This window comes from Argopecten irradians, chromosome 11, assembly GCF_041381155.1.
Source record: "Argopecten irradians isolate NY chromosome 11, Ai_NY, whole genome shotgun sequence".
Taxonomy (NCBI): Eukaryota; Metazoa; Mollusca; class Bivalvia; order Pectinida; family Pectinidae; genus Argopecten; species Argopecten irradians.
The window spans coordinates 22,490,106-22,511,662 of NC_091144.1; the positions used below are offsets into that span (position 1 = coordinate 22,490,106).

A 21,557-nucleotide genomic window follows, 5' to 3' on the forward strand; every position below is an offset into this window, starting at 1 on the left:
AACTGGTGTCCATTGGACTATCAGATACATCCCTTTGATAGGTCAATGTAATGGAGTAGCATTTGTCTACAACTGTTGTATATGCGACAATGGTGTATGAAGTACATACAAATTAAAATCGAGTTCACTTCAATACATTTCAACCATTTTACAAATTCAATTGTGCTTTTTGATGATTGACAGGTCATGGCTACATAAGTAACGTATATGTATTTGTGTATTGATATTAAGTAAATAAATATAAACGTTAACTGCATACAGTTTATGTAAATTGATATCAATTTTTGTGACGATGTTAAATCGAAAGGTCTTATTAATTATTATTTTAAAAGCAATAAACAGTAATTGCAAACAACTTAACTTCAATGAAAATTAATATTAATTTATAACCCATTGAAATGATAATACCATTTCATGACAGCATATCAAATATGAACGACAATGCTCTAAACAAAGGGTACAGCAAATGTCCGACATCGATAAACAGTGCCATTAAAGGTCCTCTGCAAAAAATGTCTCATAACTCTCGACAAATGGATGTAAAAAGAAGGTAGGACACGGACAATCAAAACAAATGATTGAGTTTGACCACTTCTAATTATTGTATGGCTATATATACACATTCTTTATATATAACTCAGTGATATACAAGGAAAAGGCCAGGAAGGATAGAAAAGATTAATCGTAAAATTAGTCAGGAATTTTAGGATCCTGAAACGAGAAAAGCAGGCGCAGGGGCTTTACGAAATTCATTACATAAAATTCCGTATCGGAAAACATTGCAGAATGCTTTCCTACGGATAATTTTCAGTTTAGGAATTCCTTAAAAAATGAATGTTCGTGAAACTGGGCCCAGGTACAATTCTAAAGGCCTACCTGAAGGATAGAAAGGTCTGGAGACAGAAACTAATGTATATCAGACAAAAAAGGGCCAGTATAATATAATTATGTTCCTTGTAAAGTCATATTTATATATTCCAGCGCTAGATTGCTCGCTACGAAGTATAAATATTTACATTTAATTTAAAAATATTTTTATTTAAATATATCTGAAGAAAAAACAAATTGTTTTAGAATCAAAGCGTCTTTGATCACCGATAAATGTATAAAAAAAAATCATAATGAAAAATGTTTATCGATATATTTTTCGACACTTTTCACATCATATATGACAGATGGAGCTCTACAAAGTCGACATGCTGTCAGATATTTACGTTTGAACGACGCACGTTATTTCAACATCAACATTTTTTTATATTTATTCATTTTTTCTGCATCTCTTCGCGTAGATTGATCGGTATGCAGTCTGACTGCATGACGAACCTTTGATAAGGGATTCAGACAGGTAATTGTAATTGATCGGCAAAGCTATATGTCACCGTGTCACGGGAGGAGATGCTGTCGGACCGGAATTATCTGACACTAGATTGAAAGTCAACGAGACAACCATCCAGAATAGAAATTAAATACGTTAAGATAATTAAAGCAATTATCAACGCCACTGTTTACAAACATGCATGCAGTTTATCGACAACGCGTTCTAAATAAAGATTTCCCTGCAATATTGATTTTCATTATTTCATCATTCTTTTATCATACAGATACAATTATTCTGTTTGAATGGCTTTACAGATGCACAGAAACCTCTCGGGGCACCTATCTTGTGATCCTACAAAATCATTGACACAATATCGCTTCGGTCTAACTAAACGCTTGTCACTTTACTGCATAGACGGTTACGAGTATATTCAAAGATCAAAATTTTCGCGATTAGTGAAATTAAATAAATTTTATCTAATCAAAATTGCGCGATTTGGCTTCATTGATATATCATTCAACTAATTCTGAATATTTCACACACAAAACTAAAAGATGATGCTCCACCGCCGACAGAGCATAAATGATATTCATCATTTGAACAATAATTGGTGTTTAATCGTATATATGTATATCTAATTAGCACAAAAAATAACATAAAATAATTTATTTCGCCTTTGGTGCATGCACAATCATTACCTTCATTCTATATAGGATATTGTGCCACGGAATTTTTTCGGGATGCAATTAATTGTTTTTCATATTTTTAACTTGGAGTAAAATTAGAAGCTTAAACTTTTCAATGGTGGTAATGGTGTAAAGTATGTAACTTTTGTAACTGAAGAAAAATACTAAATCGTCTGCGCCTGTTTTTGATAGTGAAAAAATACCAAATTTTGTAATTAGACATACATATACACGATTGAACACCAATTATTGTTCAAATTATGAGCTTCATATATGCTCTGTCGGCGGTGGAGTATCTTTGAACTAAATTCCCAATTCTCTACAATATCATTTAGTAGGAATTAATGGATATAAATTACTGATAGTTTAAAACAGGAAAATCTCTGGGCTATTTTTATGATAGGATATCACGTAAGTATGCAGGAAATGTAAAATAAATCTTTTGGAGACACGCATTCCACAGTATGAATTGGTATTTAATAACTTAGGTCCATCGCTCTCAAATGCCTATGGCAATGTAACGCCCCGTTTTTTCAGCAGCTCTAGTTGCTACCTAACAGTTCGTCCATTTCTAACTCAATTTAGCTTCAATAGCTTACATCAAGCTGACGTTTTGAGGTGCGTCTGGTTGCTTTATTTGTTTGATTGTTTTTGCATTTTTGTTAGTTTTATGGCCCATCGACAAACAAGGTAATTTAGGACCAAATTGCAAATAATCTGCAAAAAATGCATACAGATGATGACCTTGTGCATATGATGGCGAATGATCTTTCCAGGAAACCTGTGATGCAACCAGTACTTGGATTTGTTTTAAACTTGCAATTTATCAATATTGGCATGATGGTAGGGCGTTAGAATCGTACCTGCTGACCCATTACATTGTACATGGTATTGAAAGGCGATTAGGATGAAACAAGGGTGCACCAGAATCTTTTAGGTCATCACTTCCTACAAGGAAAGGATGTTGACGTGTTTCTTATATATTAATGACTATTCTAAGGTATATGGGGGAAATTATAATTACAACTTCACTACAATACAATAAGCAAGTCGATTTCCAACAATAGTGGCACATTTGAATGAGCATAATGTTAACTGAATGAAAAAAATCTATACAAAAATAAGTACATGTAATTACTGAAATATGTTATTTGAGTAAATGTAACTTCTTGCACTCAAAAGAGATCCCATTTAAATTAAATTCGGTAGCTGCTCAATTATATATCCAATCATGAGAAGTCCTGATTATCGTATTAAGTACGAACGGGAACAAAAGGAGTACATTCATCCTTAGTCTGATTCAGCCTTACTTTCTCTGAGTAGACTTTGTTTGCGTGTTTCTGTTCCAAAGGAATTTAATCAAGTTTACAGATCGGCTTTGTGAGTGGCGTGTATACTACCACAACAGTTCCAATCAGAGGGCCTATCGCACGTGCCAATCTGTCATGCTGAACACACATGGTAATACCGATATTTCCAATTCGTTTATCAAAGTGATTTATACGCAATATATAATCATTTTATTAGGCTCGTTATCTGCTGCAACATAATGTTCACTGAAGCATGGTGCACGTGCTAGGATGTGGTAAATACTATATAAGGGGTGTGATGTGATAATGTTTGTTTGTGAGGTTTGCAGCACAACATCTTATAGATTATTTAGTATTTGTGTGGTTCCTTATACTTGATATTTAGATAAGGCGTGATTCGTGTACTTATTGTTTCACCGTGTCTTCCATCTTCAACAAGAATGTTTTACAGTAATAGTATAAATAAAGATATAAAGTGAATATTAGATCAAAAATCTTTATTCATCGATTTTGCTTTTAACAAAATTTTACGATCTTATTGTTCTGCCACTTTATAAGTCTCTACCATTGGTTCATGCCCATTGTTACCATTCACTTGTCTCTTTCTCATTGACTATGATGAATGTTGTGAACTTTCCTGTTGTTGTACATATTCTGTAGTTCTAATTTTGTCACATTTTATTCAATTTTGTCAGATTTGTTTTACTAAATTGTCCCTCGTCGGTATATGTTGTTTGTTGCCTCCACACAGACTTTTGCTATCTGTCGTTTTGTCGCTTAAAAGCTGTGTAGATATAATAAGGTGTACCGACTTCTACCACTAGTCCTCCATCTTTAGGTTACAAGTTGACCTCCACTAAGATCATTTTCCATGTACTGACCTCGTTATCCCATTTTCAACTTCAGTTATATTCTCCACGACTGTTGTTTGTATTATTACCGCCTCTCAAAGGTTGTCTGTCGTTTTTATTGTCTCCTCTTTCGCTACGAGTATGTAAGATTTCATTTTTGTGTGTTTTATCTACCCAATATCTAGTTGTCTAGTTTAAGCTTGCTATTGCATTGCTATTCGTGACGATCTATCGTTTTTGGTAGTTTTTCGTCTCTGCGCATAGTTTTTTTTTAGCAAATAGAGCCCTAGAATTGCCTAGCAATCAGCAATAGAGAAGTGAATCGACTACCTAGTCCCTATTATTACGTGGGATGTCCCAATCATTGTCTTCGGCAGTGGTATTCAGTGAGACATTGCTATGAATAAAACAGGAGTTCTCGTTATCACAAGCGATCACTGCTTAGGCTTCTAAATCACACAGACAATACTAATAACCACATATCTTTATCAAACCCTTGCTACCATATTAGGTTTATAATATAGGCTGTGAACCCCACCCCTTAAAGAGCTATCTGTCCGACACATTGCTGAGTCCTTGTTAGATATCTATACATTTCCTTTCTGTTACATACCTCTTTATGTATACCGTTGTTAGTTCTTTCGTTTGGTGACGTCTTATTGTCCACTGTTATCTCTCGTATTTGCATTACGCCCAAATTCCCATGACCTTCAAATCAGGTCGTTGCTTTCTTGTTGATTTCTTCAAATTGTGCTCTATCGATTTTTACCAGACCTATCGATTTTTACCAGACCTATTGGTTTTTACCAGACCTATTGGTTTTTACCGAACCTATCGATTTTTACCAGAACTATCGATTTGTACAAGACCTACCGATTTTTACTAGACCTATCGATTTTTACCAGACCTATAGATTTTTACCGAACCTATCGATTTTTACCAGAACTATCGATTTGTACAAGACCTACCGATTTTTACCAGACCTATCGATTTTTACCAGACCTATAGATTTTTTACCAGACCTATCGATTTTGAGCGACTCGCCGTCTCTGAACATAAATGATATTCATTTTTCATTTAGTAAAGTTATTGAGTTTGTCATTCGGTTTTTATGACACATCAATGAATGTAACTGTGAAACCGTGTTGAGGGCGTTACACAATTCGATTAGATTTCTAAATATAACTTTTGTGTGGTGGAATTTGTTGTTATTGCTTTGAGAATTCATTAAGTGGTTTAATACTGTCGCAGTTCAGTAAATGTAATGTATAAAAAAGGCAAACAGGAAGACCGAAGGAAATCATTGTGATATGGTATTGTTTCCCATGTTCAAAGAACATCTGAATAATGCATCTTGTATATTAGTAATTTAAAGCTGTTTCTGAATCCGCATGTTATATAAGCTATAAATTGATTGAATAGACCCAATACCTTGCCGTGCATTTTGAAAAAAAAAAAACGGAAGTAGTCACGTCAAAAAGCGTCGGGAATGGTTTGATTTTTAAAGGAGAAGAATGTCCTTCGAATAATGCTACACTTTCAGTAAAGTAGAAACTCTTGCTGCTACATCCTGCAGGCAAGAATTGTATGAGGTGTCTAAATTGTCCCTCGTCGGTATATGTTGTTTGTTGCCTCCACACAGACTTTTGCTATCTGTCGTTTTGTTGCTTAAAAGCTGTGTAGATATAATAAGGTGTACCGACTTCTACCACTAGTCCTCCATCTTTAGGTTACAAGTTGACCTCCACTAAGATCATTTTCCATGTACTGACCTCGTTATCCCATTTTCAACTTCAGTTATATTCTCCACGACTGTTGTTTGTATTATTACCGCTCTCAAAGGTTGTCTGTCATTTGTATTGTCTCCTCTTTCGCTACGAGTATGTAAGATTTCATTTTTGTTTGTTTTATCTACGCAATATATAGTTGTCTAGTTTAAGCTTGCTATTGCATTGCTATTCGTGACGATCTATCGTTTTGGTAGTTTTTCGTCTCTACGCATAGTTATTTTTTAGCAAATAGAGCCCTAGAATTGCCTAGCAATCAGCAATAGAGAAGTGAATCGACTACATAGTCCCTATTGGTATCACGTGGGATGTCCCAATCATTGTCTCCGGCAGTGGTATTCAGTGAGACATTGCTATGAATAAAACAGGAGTTCTCGATATCACAAGCGGACACTGCTTAGGCTTCTAAATCACACAGACAATACTATTAACCACATATCTTTATCAAACCCTGGCTACCATATTAGGTTTATAATATAGGCTGTGAACCCCACCCCTTAAAGAGCTACGAATGTATCTGTCCGACACATTGCTGAGTCCTTGTTAGATATCTATACATTTCCTTTCTGTTACATACCTCTTTATGGTATATACCGTTGTTAGTTCTTTCGTTTGGTGACGTCTTATTGTCCACTGTTATCTCTCGTATTTGCATTACGCCCAAATTCCCATGACCTTCAAATCAGGTCGTTGCTTTCTTGTTGATTTCTTCAAATTGTGCTCTATCGATTTTTACCAGACCTATCGATTTTTACCAGACCTATCGGTTTTTACCAGACCTATTGGTTTTTACCGAACCTATCGATTTTTACCAGAACTATCGATTTGTACAAGACCTATCGATTTTTACCAGACCTATTGATTTTTACCAGACCTATCGATTTTTACCAAACCTATCGATTTTTACCAGAACTATCGATCTTTACAAGACCTACCGATTTTTACCAGACCTATCGATTTTTACCAGACCTATAGATTTTTACCAGACCTATCGATTTTGAGCGACTCGCCGTCTCTGAACATAAATGATATTCATTTTTCATTTAGTAAAGTTATTGAGTTTGTCATTCGGTTTTTATGACATATCAATGAATGTAGCTGTGAAACCGTGTTGAGGGCGTTACACAATTCGATTAGATTTCTAAATATAACTTTTGTGTGGTGGAATTTGTTGTTATTGCTTTGAGAATTCATTAAGTGGTTTAATACTGTCGCAGTTCAGTAAATGTAATGTATAAAAAAGGCAAACAGGAAGACCGAAGGAAATCATTGTGATATGGTATTGTTTCCCATGTTCAAAGAACATCTGAATAATGCATCTTGTATATTAGTAATTTAAAGCTGTTTCTGAATCCGCATGTTATATAAGCTATAAATTGATTGAATAGACCCAATACCTTGCCGTGCATTTTGAAAAAAAAAGCGGAAGTAGTCACGTCAAAAAGCGTCGGGAATGGTTTGACTTTTAAAGGAGAAGAATGTCCTTCGAATAATGCTACACTTTCAGTAAAGTAGAAACTCTTGCTGCTACATCCTGCAGGCAAGAATTGTATGAGGGAGCTGCATACCAAAGTCTTTCAGTATTGTCTCTCTTATGTTAACAGCAATGCCGGGAAGTAAACGTAGTGTAACTAATGATATCGTCGCCGCTCTTGGTTTGTAACAAAAGTTTTCGATATTCACTCTGTGGGCATTTCTAGGATGCTCTCTTTATTTGGTAAGGAATTCTATTGTCATATCAAGCTTTGATCTTTTCGATTTACTCTAACCATTGTAATTCGAGGATCGAAAGTCAGCCATGATTTATTTCTATTAAACATTTTGAAATTTATCGGCGTTTGATCCAGATCCTGCATTCCTTTTGATTACTTTATTAAATATATTAAAACAATTATAAGGATACACACTGAGGCCATACGAAAAAAAGGAGGAAGAAATGGGATTTCAAGGTGAATGTCATTTGTGTACTTTGAAATGTTGTAAAACAACTTTCTTTTGCGTGTGATTTTGCATATAACGTAATATTACGAAAGCTTACCTCTGCGAAATGGTGTTGAAGTTATTTGATGAAAGCTAATTCTATTCAGCTGGCATTCCGGCGAAATAAGTCTCATCAAACATGTTTTGAAACGGACATCGCGAAATTTGAATTTGGTATATTCGAACGTTGGCTAAAAATAAAAATTGATATACTGTGTAACATGGATATTCAAAGTCACTAGTACTATTGTACTATTGACCTGACAGTGTTTAATAAGAAAAGATCAAAACGAATTTTACCGAACATCTCGAATTATTGGATAAATGGCCAAACGGACTCGTTATACGGTATTGTGGATGTTGTAGGGAGCAACCGAATATCCCTCTGTTCCTGTGTAATTAACAGTTCGTGATGAACAGAAGAAGTAATTGCTCACTCTAATGAAACGACATTACCACAACTAATAAAAATTGTACGATATGTCCATAACAGAACTAGATTAATGTTGATAGTTTATGTAAATTGAATCGATAAGCTATTCAACGCTTCATCAGCGCTATGGCACCTGGACAATCAATACCTTCTACACTGAAGTTAATGCGCTGTCTACTGGGGAGTAGGTCATTGTTTTCGGAACCTCCAACATGCGTCTGTCTAATACAAGAAGTTATCTGATGTGAAATTCAATATTTGAATTCAGGATTACTCTACAACAACATTTAGTTCTTTGCGGATTATTTAAGGAATATACATGTATGTGAATTTTCTTTGAAATTTTCTTTGCGATTTCTTGAAAAGTGTTCAATGAGTGTTGAAATCAAGACCTTTTGTGAAAACGTGGATTAAACATTGGTTATAGGTTAAATCCGTCAAAGTACGTATGATAAAAGAAGGCATTAAAAAGTAAACAAACGTGTTGTCTACAGTTTTACCTTTACATTCAGTTAAAAATACGCTGTAAGAACTTTATTCGTCTCCTTTTTGAAGTGTTAAAGGAATTTCAAAAAAGTAGTTTGACGATATCGACAATTTTTTGTACTATTGTAGTCTAAATAATAAGAAATTGTTATGAATTCGTCATTTCAGAATAAACTTTGTTTATCTCTGTGTTTGAAGTGTAAAAGATCTTATATTTTTAGGAATTTGTTATAAATTCGTTATTTCAGAATAAACTTAATTAATCTTTGTTTTTGAAATATAAAAGGACCCATAAGTTTAGGATTTTTTTTATAAATTCGTTATTTTCAGATAAAGGGACACACAATGGGAGTACAGAAAAAAGGGAAGCTACACTTCGAGAACTTTATCAGATCAACTACTCTCTTTACGGCCGCTGGTTTCAGCTGAATCACAAATATGTTTTGGACAGTCTTGGTCTTCAGTAAGTTTAACATCAATTACTTTATCATGTCAAAACAATACTTAACCATACATGTACGATCTTAAGTGAGTGTTCATTTCATAGGAGATTTTATGAGTTTATCAGGGTTTTTTTATTTTTACGAACCATGGTATGCAAAATTTAAAACTTCGAGAAAATAAAATCTCTTACGAAATGAACACACATTTAAGATACTTTTTATCGCATAACTACAAAAACCTACATTTCAAAGAATCTCACGTCAAAAAGTATTGCGAAAATCCAATCTGGGTGGTAGAACATGTTAATGTCATATATTAACAGGCCTATTGTATCACATGTATTACCATGTATTACCATGTTAGTTTCTGGGTGGTAGAACATTATACATTATATTAACAGGTTTATTGTGTGACATGTATTACCATGTTAGTTTCTGGGTGGTAGAACATTATACAATATATTAACAGGTTTATTGTGTGACATGTATTACCATGTTAGTTTCTGGGTGGTAGAACATTATACATATAACAGGTTTATTGTGTGACATGTATTACCATGTTAGTTTCTGGGTGGTAGAACATTATACATATAACAGGTTTATTGTGTGACATGTATTACCATGTTAGTTTCTGGGTGGTAGAACATTATACATATAACAGGTTTATTGTGCGACATGTATTACCATGTTAGTTTCTGGGAGGTAGAACATTATAACATTATACATATAACAGGTTTATTGTGTGACATGTATTACCATGTTAGTTTCTGGGTGGTAGAACATTATACAATATATTAACAGGTTTATTGTGTGACATGTATTACCATGTTAGTTTCTGGGTGGTAGAACATTATACATATAACATGTTTATTGTGTGACATGTATTACCATGTTAGTTTCTGGGTGGTAGAACATTATACAATATATTAACAGGTTTATTGTGTGACATGTATTACCATGTTAGTTTCGGGTGGTAGAACATTATACAATATATTAACAGGTTTATTGTGCGACATGTATTACCATGTTAGTTTCTGGGTGGTAGAACATTATACATTTATTAACAGGTTTATTGTATCACATGTATTACCATGTTAGTTTCTTGGTGGTAGAACATTATACATATAACAGGTTTATTGTGTGACATGTATTACCATGTTAGTTTCTGGGTGGTAGAACATGTTAATGTTATTATTCATTAACAGGCCTATTGTATCATATGATTTACCATGTAAACTTCTGGGTGGTAAAACATTTTAATGTTAGTATTCATTAGCAAGCCTATTGTATCACATGCATTACCGTGTAAGGTTCTGGTTGGTAGAACATGTTAATGTCATATATGAACAGGTCTATCGTTTCACATGTCTTACCATGTAAATTTCTGTGTGGTAGAACATGATAGTGTTATCATTCATTAACAAGCCTATTGTATCACATGTATTACCATGTTAGTTTCTGGGTGGTAGAACATTATACATATATTAACAGGTTTATTGTGTGACATGTATTACCATGTTAGTTTCTGTGTGGTAGAACATTATACATAAACAGGTTTATTGTGTGACATGTATTACCATGTTAGTTTCTGGGTTGTAGAACATTATACATTTATTAACAGGTTTATTGTGTGACATGTATTACCATGCTCATTGCTGGACGATTGAGCCTACGGTCTTCACTGTGTTCCGAGACGGACATACATGGAATGAAGCACGAGAAATATGCAGACACAACAATAACACACTCCTGACGATACCTGATGAAAATTATTGGACATTTTGGAAATTTGTTTTGTAAGTATGATAAGATTTTCAGAAATGCGACTGAAGCTAACTTAAGATATTGCAAAAAGCATTGTTATTTTAACATTTTTAGTCGTTGCTGTTGTTGGTGACTTCTGGTTTTATCCAAGAAAGCTTCTATTGCCGTTAGGTTGAAGGCACAAAGATTACGAAATAGACTGAACATTACAAGTAAAGTTATTTTTATTCAAAGCTGGGATCAAAAGCTTTAATGATAGTGTTGAGAAATAGGGTGAATGACAACAACGTCAAATCAATAAAGTATATTAATGCTTAAGATCCTAATCAACTCTAAAATACTAAACAACAGAAATAGCGCAATCTTGCATAACATGATTTAGAGATAGTGTTCCTTCATTATTTATTACCTATTCTACTTGATGTATTGTATCTATTATTGTTAGAAGGCATATTTGGCATTTGATTAATTTTGGTTCCGTTTCATTATTGTGTTATTGCAATGGTAATGCATTCAAAGCACATTTGATTCATGAATTAATTAGTTCGTTAATCCAGTAAATTGAATCACTGAGAGAATAGATTGCATCAAAGTAAATATGTGTGCAATATTCGATATGTTCATATGATTAATAGATTGAATACATGTATCCCATGTAAATAAATATTTGATAGATTTCATTCAGCAATTAATGTAAAAGCGTACTTAAATACTATACTTTTTAATACTTGAAACCTCTGTACCGTATTCACTTTCATGAGAATTCATTCACATTCGCCAGCAAGCACTGCAGAAGTAACTGCATACCAAAAATAAAACATGTGCAAACGCATACCGTATTAAAGCATTCATCAAATCTTCTTTGTCAATTTGCTTAACTGCAGTTCTCTTCCATTATTGTCAATAGACGTGCAATGAAATGCCTATCAATCACTAGTTCTGCGAGTATTGATTACAGGCGATGTATACATGGCGCTAATTTCATATTAGACGCAAACACTTGTCAACACATGTAATGGTACAAAACAGCCTGAATAAACAAAAAATAGGATATATCAATCCCGAAATGGATACTCATTTGCATAAACCCGAGCATCCATGTCAGTGATATCATTAATCTAACCCGGCCAATGAATTGGAAATATTCTTCGTTATTATCTAGCGATAGACAAAATATTTTTACTGATCATGACAAAGGATATTTTTGATAAAAGTACATTTTAGATATGAATGATATTATAGTATGCATTCTACCCTAAAGAGTAATTAACGTTAGGCCAGAGTTTGTATTTATTATGTCTAAAGTATCAATCATGAAAGGTCAACAAGCTAATGTTGCATGATCCTGTTCCGATCAGTGAAAATTAATGGATATATTTGTACCTTATCTGACTTGATCGCTATTGAAAATAAATTTTGATATAGGCCTAATTGGTATATGTAAATAAATATAATTACTGGTATTGACATAATACAAAGACACGCAAACAATGTAGATATGTAAGGCTGATAGAAAAACGACATAAAATCATTTAAAGAAGGAGAAAAAATAATTATCATATAAAATTGTGTTGTTTTTGTATGTCTAAAAATGTATTAAAATCAATCTAAAAAAATTTGTTCGCTTGACACTCATGAAAATACAACAGGTGTTGTTTAACAAACTAGAACCAGGTGTAAAGGAGGTGTGAGCGTCCTATGTTTCATAAAAAAATCACCCTTATCCAGTCATATTCTGAAAAGAAAATGGCTTGGTAACAAAGTTAATGTAAATGTTACAATAATGTAAATGAATTGATCTTACTTAAAAACCTGTATTACAAATTCACCCCGATTTTCCTGGGTAGACCTGTGTCCATTTTAGTATACACGGCAGATCATCAAATAATCCAGGCTTCATTACCAGAAATAAAATGTAGAAAAAAAAAGGAATAAAATAATGGGAAAATATACATACTGTTTTGTTCAATAATCCATTCACCGACGTACGTAGTTTCCCGCATTTAAATAAATGAAAGCTACATAATATAAATTATTTTGAGATCTATATGAATGAAAGCCGATTTGCAAACATGTCTACATCGAGCATTCGGTTTGAATATCCTTTTCCTATTATCGACTAAAATTCCAAATCTATATCCGGTATTAACAGATATATTGTTTATAAACCATTTGCACAGTTTGTCTACTATTGTCCCAACTGAAACGCTGACTACCGTAGCTTCACACACACGTAGTTATGGTATACTGTTTGTATATTGAAAGTGTTGTAATGTATTGTTAAATATTTGAACAAATGAAATTCAAAATTGGATTGTCTAGCCATCGACTTTACATGTACAATTCATCATCAAATACCTGTCGAGTGGTCGACAAAGGCCAGTGACTTGGCCTTGGAATAGGGTTCCATAGCATTACTTCATCACTTATCATTTTTATCATCACAATAATCACAATACCTTGGTGAAGTTAAGGGTTCAGGTTAATTAAGGTCTACGTCACTGTTACTATCATCATAATATCTTGTGAAGGTTTATTTTATGTTCTAAGGTCAGGGTCAGAGTCATTGTTACTTTTCTAAAATCGTGCTGAACTTTTAAATTTTCTTTTTTCACGAATTGGCACCAAAGTTCATATTTTATTAGAGAACACTTTTTTTAGTCTCATGCTTCAATTATCAGATAAAGGTCAAGGACCTGTTTGATATCCTTGAAACAGTTTCCAGCACTCTTTCATGGCTTCATTTCATCAAAGATATCTTAAAACTTCTGTAATGTAGATATATTGCTTAAGCAATACTCAATAAATATGTTTATTGTAACTTATATTTTGTCTTTGCATATTACAGTATAACCTCTTTTGCGGGTAGGTATTCATTATGATATTATTCATAATTTTGTAAGCGAAATTCACTTCGTTTTCTCTACGAAGTATGACGTTACGTTCGCAATGACATGACATTAAAATTAACGCCTACACGCAATGACAGATAACTCTGTAATATGCAAATACAGAATAGTGTGTTTAAACTCAGGTGACAACTAAGACCTTTGGGCCTTTTGTTTTCATAATACCATATAACGACCGCGGTTATTGCCACAGCAAGGGTTCATGTAAAGTTCATGTTCGTGTTCTGCGTGAGTGGTCTTATACAGTTATATTTCCGGTCCATTGGATTTACCAGCTGGAACTCTTTCACATCAATATGGTATCTGTGTGCATCATAACATCAAACAAAGAAAAAAGATATAGTTAACCGTCGTGATTATAACTAGTGGAATAACAGGTTATTTTCATGGCAATAAACATGATATAAAGTGTTTAATACAAATGTGAGTACGGTGTTTTCTGATGTTACATTGAATAAATGCGATAAGTTACCGGATTGTAACATAAAGCGATAATTGAAACATATACACCCGTACAATATCGATCGTCATTGGAAAAAAAATAATTGCAGGATTATTCGGCAGTTATTCAAAATTAAAAATCGAATAACGAATAAGATGCTGGCAACGTATTCGTTATTTAAACTCAAAACAATTTATCGATGTATCTAGCTTATTCGAATATTCGAATCCCAAATCCCGAATCCGGTGCTAACTTTACATTGCCGGATTATTCATGCTTTTGTTAAGTGATCAAATGTGATTAAATGATTATTTTAGATATGAAGTTTGTGATAATTTGTTATAGATGTCTTGACGCCAATATATACCATTGTCACATTGCAAGATCTCAAAGTGCGAGTTGCGTGGAATCGATCGAGTCCTTCATTTTATGATTGAAAATCGTCAGGTTTGATTAATTAAGCTGTTAAAATAATTCAAGTTGACTATTAACATGTATGATACCGTATAAACATTAAGATTTGGTTACAACAAAATATATGCACAGTACAAATCTTGCTTTGATGACTTACATGTTTAGATGGTAACATACCCGGAGAAATCACTTCATACTTACTAGTATCGCTGTGAAGTGTGCAATAAAATTGTAGACAGCTTCTTGGCTACATGGTAGGACAGTATATACTTATTTCACTGCAATGTAGATGTAAATATAATGTTTGACAGTACTTGTAAAATTAAAAACCTATGGACTATATTGCAATTCTCAATCAAAATAATGATAAAGTTTGGTGGTGAAAAAAATACCACAAGCTGTTCTTGATTCGTGAGTATGACATTTACGGCAAATGTACCTTTTTAAACATGATTTAAAGTTTTTTCTACAAAACTTATTTTATGTTTTGTGTTTTTGTACTGTTACATGTGATATTTTTCTCGACCTGTAGATTTGTGTTGCAGGAGTCCTGAAGGCGAAGCTCCCCACAGGGATAATTCCAGGTACTGGTTTGGTCTCCACGCGCCAGACCCTAGCGACATGACGTCACTGAGGTGGGCTGACTGTACAGCTCCTTCTTGGATCGAATGGAGAAGTAATGGCCGTAACTATATTCCTGATCACCCATGCTTAGCTTTCGATGTATACTTCAAGCCGTTCAGCACAGTTCTTTTGAAAATCTGGCTGGCCGAATCCTGCCCCGTAAATAACTATTTCGTCTGTAGCGAACCACTAACGGGTAAGTTAAGCAAACAATGTAAAGCACTTTTTCGCATTTTCATTACATTTCAGTTTAGTGCAGTTGCCATTAAATTTGCTTTTCTTGTAAATAAATGTTTTTCGAAAAAGTGACAATGAAATGTTATTTGCTTCTGTTCACGTTTAGTTGGTCATGCGTGAAAATCTATATTTTGTTCTATTGTAATTGACATTTGGCTTTGATAGGGATTCAAATATTTCGCCACTGATATTTTTATAACAAGCTTAACCTTTTTTATTAGATTCATCCAGTTTTTTTCCATTTCAGCGACAAATGGAGAGTGTATCACGCATGGCTGTGACGAATATGTCCGGGTAGTCTCGGGTAACAATGAATGTGAGAACATGTGTACCGTTAGCTCCCCAGATTGCCGCACTAACTTTACCATCATTTCCGGTTTAGGAATTTGTCATGTATTCTCCGTAACTACAATCGCACAGACTGTATTCAATAGGGTGTGTTTTCTAACTGGAAATGATATAATAAATCCTTGCACAGGAAATAACGGTGAGTAGAGGTTCAAATCAAATGGGAATAACTCACGTGCCATCTGATACCTGATAAAGTTTTGCGGTATTATTGTTTCTATTGGTGATGGAATTACGCGTAAAGATATATTGTAGCGGGAAGATTACAAATAATTACGTTCCGTCACCACCGGGGATACTAGTCCCGCACAAACGTTGTCGGGCATCACGTGGTACCTGAATTATTTTCATTGATATAACATAAAAACATATGGTGCTCTAAATTAATCGAGAATCATTTTATGGTCTTTAATTCATTCTAATTCCAAAAATGCTTATTCCTTGACGGATCTACTTTTTTCAATGATATTCATAGTTGTATTAGCCAATCAAAGGTAACGTTACAAACTAAGACGTCATATTGTACGTTATGATGTTATCACAAGAAAATTTTTGAAGTATGAAATTCTTAGACAACTATCCTTTCGGTCATTCCTATGCACTCTTTATAAAATATATTCAAAGTACATGTAGTAGTAGTATGTTTCTTATATAGTTTGAAGTACACAGTTGGTTGTGAAATGAATCTTTATTGAACTGAACTGATTTCTATATTACAGGGTTCGGAGATACTAGTGACATAGTCAGTACTGATCCAAATCCTTCTGGCATTTGTCTAACTCAACAACAACAAACAACATCAAGTTTTAGTGCAGGTATAACAACAAAAAATACCGGAATACCGAATTGAGAGCAAACTTATTAACGAAAATGATTCTCGATTGTTTGTTTGTTTGAATAATTAACAACCAGGCGCATGTAAAGACGGCCTCCCATGTATGCGGTGTGTAGCGTGTATGCAGTGCGTGGTGCGTTCTTTGGATGACTGTGGTATGTTCGTATTGTGTCTTATTGAACAGTGGAACTCTTGCCCTTTTTATAGTGTTATATCGCTGAAGCATTGCGCCAAAAACACCCAGCAACACACCCCACCCGGTCACATTATACTGACAAAGGGAGAACCGGTCGTCACACTTGATTAATAAGAACGTGCTATAAATAAGATAAACATATATACGGTGTATATTACCAAAGGAAATAAACCTGATGTTTCAGAAGCGTGAGCGTCTTCCGCTTTTTTAATTGACACTTGACATACAAAATTAGATCGAACTTAAGTTGATAACTTATTTTAATAACCAAGACTTTCAATTCTTAACATCCATTCATTTTGATATAACTCTCTAACTAAGCCAAAGTTTCATAAACTTGCTTTATTTTTAGGAAATTCATTACCTTTAATTTCCATAGGGAAGTACTCGAAAATATCAGGACGGAAAAAACTTACTTAAGTTAAGATACACTTTCTAAACATTCTTTGTTGCTTTCCTATTGAGAGTTAAAGTGTTTGCTTAAGATAAAGGATATTGATGGAGTAAGAAAACTACGACAGACAGATTTGTGGTTAAGATATTATAGATAACTCCATAAATGATAAGGAAATGGGATAAGTTTAATGTAGCAAAAAGACCTGAATATCTGTTGTTGAACTATGATCTTAATTTGTGTCTGTTTGTTAACAGCGGATACAACTATCACTACTGAAGTTGCGACAACTGCAGACGTACCGACGACAGAGGCACGACAAACCACGTCCTCACCAATGTGTGTGTGTACTTGTAATAATAATAATCAACCTGAACTTACGCTTGAGGAAAAGGTCGAACAAATCAAAAGAGAGCTCACGGTGAATAAGAAAAATACGTCTCTCCATAAACGAAAGTTCATAAGTGCGAGTGATGACAGGATGTCTGCTACTGGTATAGGATCGTTTGGAGTGGGGATGCTTGTTGCTGTCCTCCTGTCCATCTGTATAATGGATCTAGGTACGCTAAAGGCAGATCTACAGAATATGCTCAGCAATATCCGGAGTTGTTTCTGTAGGGACAAGGACGAATGTCACGTGCGGCATGTGCGCCATGTGGATACTTCCAAATCGAAAGTGGAAATGTTTATATCGTCAAGTGTTCCTGTGGTATTGAGTTCCACTTCCTCCCCAGTTAAAAATAAATCTGAGAGGGAGGACATTAGAGGAGACTTGCTATCGGTACCGAAAGACAATGGAATTTCGAAAACATATAGTTCACCGTCTCCTTCATGCAGTGGTTCAACATCAACAGTGACATCAAGAAGTTCCTCGAACAGATCGGACAGAGCTTCCAATATCTCACCAAAGTACAACGGGTCTTTATCCAAGACTTCTTCAAACACCTCACACCTTTCCAGGAACACTTCTAAATCCTCTGCGAGGTCCTCATCAGGAGTGGTGTCGGTGAAGGAAAGCGATATGCCAAGCGACGGGGATATACAACTTAGCAGGTTGTCCAAAAGCGATCGCGATGCACTGGTACAAAGAATCACGGGTACAGACATTCAGACTAGGCATAAAAGTCTCAGAAGCACCGACAAGGAGCCAACATGGCTAGGAATGGTTTGATTGGTGAAAGTTGGAATTGTGAATTTTCGACTTAAATAATTGTCATATACGGTGCTGAGAAATATATTTTATCAAGCTGTGTTTCAGATTGATGATACTGGCAAAACCATGTTTGTATCACGTGGGTATATGCTGTTTTAATTCTTTTTAAAATGACAAGTCAATATGTTTAACATAGCGAGCATTCGATTTGTGAGAGCGTTACATTGCTTTATATGAATACTAAATAATATTTGCCAGGAAATAGTATTAAGGCGGCGTATGCGTGGACATCACCTTTGGTGTATGTATTTTATCTACAGTGGCTTCAAATCCGTTATTCTTCTAGTAATGAACACCATGGTATACCGTGTACCTAAGAGTCAGTGTGAACGGGTACGATATCTTATCAGATCAAAGGCTATTAATGCAGGGGATTAGCGTGTAAATAAGTTCCTCGTGGTGTTATGTGTCCAGAATTACCACACTGTGTGTTGATAAAACACTGATTATAAAATATGCACTGTATGCGCCATTGACATACTTAACCCATGCATGTATTCACTATATGTCAGACAAGTGTAACAGAGCAAAATCCTGGCCGATGGCTTGTAAGGTAAATAACCTTCAGACTTCGTGACACAAATCTGCTGCTGCAACGTTGCAGCTGCAATTACATTTTAGAGACGTATCCCACATAAATCGCAGTCAATTATTGATCTGAAAGCGACAAGTATCTGAAAAGCAATCAAATTTTGGAAGTACTGTAAATGTTCCATGGTTTTATTATAAAAGATATGCTGATACAATAACATACAATCTGATGGCAAAGGGTATGTGCAAATATTTGTGAGCAAACCAAATCCGATTGTTCTTATTTATTCAATGATTCTAGGAAAACTAGTATTTTTTATATACTCGTATATAGATATGTTCTTATTGTAAATGTTTATATGGTTATTGGTTATGCTACAACCAATGTTTACCATTCTAAATGTTTCTTTTATTGTTAAGGAGTTCCCTTTGTTATATTGTCAGTGAGAGATGGTTTTATTCATTGTTTACTTAATATGTAAATAAATTCAGGTTTGTATATCTATACCTCTTAATATTTACATCGCATTTGGTAAAATGTCACCTGCTGTGTTCATAACATGGTTTTACACGTAAAGGCGACTAAATTTGTGAGTTATTTTTTTTTCTATTCTTCATAACTAACTGATCGTCCTAACGATTATCTTGACATGGCCTCGGATTTCGCCCGGAATTTAGCTTCGCGAATGTTATATTAAATCCCTTGGTCTAGACAAACTATTGTGATAGTTTCAGTTCCAACTTAACGTCAAGCATATTGGGTATGGGACGACTGGTTTGTACGGTAAGTATAATTTAAACCAACGTTTCTCGCGATTAAAACGCTTTATGCTATTTTTCGCAGTGAAATATTATGAGACTCTTTCATATGTGGATATGAAGGATAGTGATATTCTACCCGAGAATCACAAAATGTCGAAAAGGTTTTATGGTGAAAATTTCCACTTGCTTTTGACCAACCGGAATGCAGCATTGACAGTGAAATATCATTCTGATTGTTACGTCATTAGTTTGTGCACAAAAACATCGTTATATTTTTGTGTAGAAATGTGGCGTTATGTTCACAAAAATACGTCGTAATAAGCGCATAGGCAAATTACTCTGTAAAATGCAATGGCGGAATGACCTTTGGCGGAACTAGTTGTGTTAGTGATGGTCTTCTGTAAATGGAAGCGAGAAAACTAATGTATTAAATAGAACATTCATTGTTTCTTGATGAATACCAGTTTTATATTTCATCTTGTGAAGTCGAAACTCTGTTATTTTTCACGAGTGCGATTCAACTCACTTGATGAAACATAACTGGTATTCATCAAGAAACAATGAATATCCTCTCTGTATCGTTCTTGTAGTTGATTATTTTCCTTGACAAATTGTATTGTCTGCGAAAGGCGTAAAAGTTATTTCACGAAAATATGTTGGTTTACATTAATATAACCGGCTGTTTGATATTTTGACAGTATGCTTAAGTGATATAACACTATATAAAAGGGTCTGATATTAGGTATTACGCAGGTATACCGCAGTCTCTCAAAACGTAAACACAAGAAGATCTCCATAAACTGGTAGCATGGGGTGATACATATCTCTTGAAATTTCATCCTGAAAAATGTGTACACATGCACTATCTTTTTTGTGTCAGCTTAAACCATTGTCACTGCCGGTGACGTGGCGATATTCACAGGTGTTGGTTAGAAGTCACTGGTACATTGTAAGAGAATTTTACTGCAAGTTGTCCACGTCATATACACATATACTTCGAACTGAAAATCAGCGATGTCATCGTATAGGCCGCCATACATCTCGCACCTGTTAACAGGTACATATTTCTATATTTTGCGTCAGCAAATGGACATTTAACTACTATACTTGACATGCTTGATGAAATACTTCAAACTTTCGAGGTGGATATCCTTAAATGTGAGAACCTATACTATTTTTTGCGACAAATGCATTTTCAGTGATATATCTTGTGTCTATATTTTTATTTCAATAAAGATTGTAGGCATGTTCCCATTGACAGTGATCAAATGTTAGGTAATTAATTAATCAGTTACAACTCTTTTTTTACTTTGTATATACAATATTATTTTTTCTTACGTTTTTGCTACTTTTCGTTGGCTATATATGCTATGAGATACCTCTAACAGCACTAATACAGATATCAATTGGCAATTTCATCCTCACAACTATGTTATATCTATGTACGAGTTGGAGAGTCCAATACATATAAATACAAAAATATATGTCAAACGTATTACAAAAATATCTTTTATGGATCAGCTGTTTAAACAATTGTCGCTGTTAGTAGTGATAATTACAGGGACTGGTCGTATTACACATATGTAGATATGAT

The 21,557-nt window shown here is 34.3% G+C and overlaps 1 protein-coding gene across 1 annotated transcript; it reads left to right on the plus strand.

Annotated features, from left to right (window-relative positions):
* Window positions 1–9,187: 9,187 nt before the first annotated feature.
* Window positions 9,188–19,795, plus strand: LOC138335027 (serine-rich adhesin for platelets-like). Its single transcript, XM_069283926.1, has 6 exons — window positions 9,188–9,314; window positions 10,916–11,090; window positions 15,369–15,643; window positions 15,932–16,171; window positions 16,752–16,847; window positions 17,715–19,795. The coding sequence occupies exons 1-6, from the start codon at window positions 9,290–9,292 to the stop codon at window positions 18,626–18,628; spliced, it is 1,725 nt and encodes a 574-aa protein (XP_069140027.1). The 5' UTR covers window positions 9,188–9,289; the 3' UTR covers window positions 18,629–19,795.
* The last annotated feature ends 1,762 nt before the right edge of the window (window positions 19,796–21,557 follow it).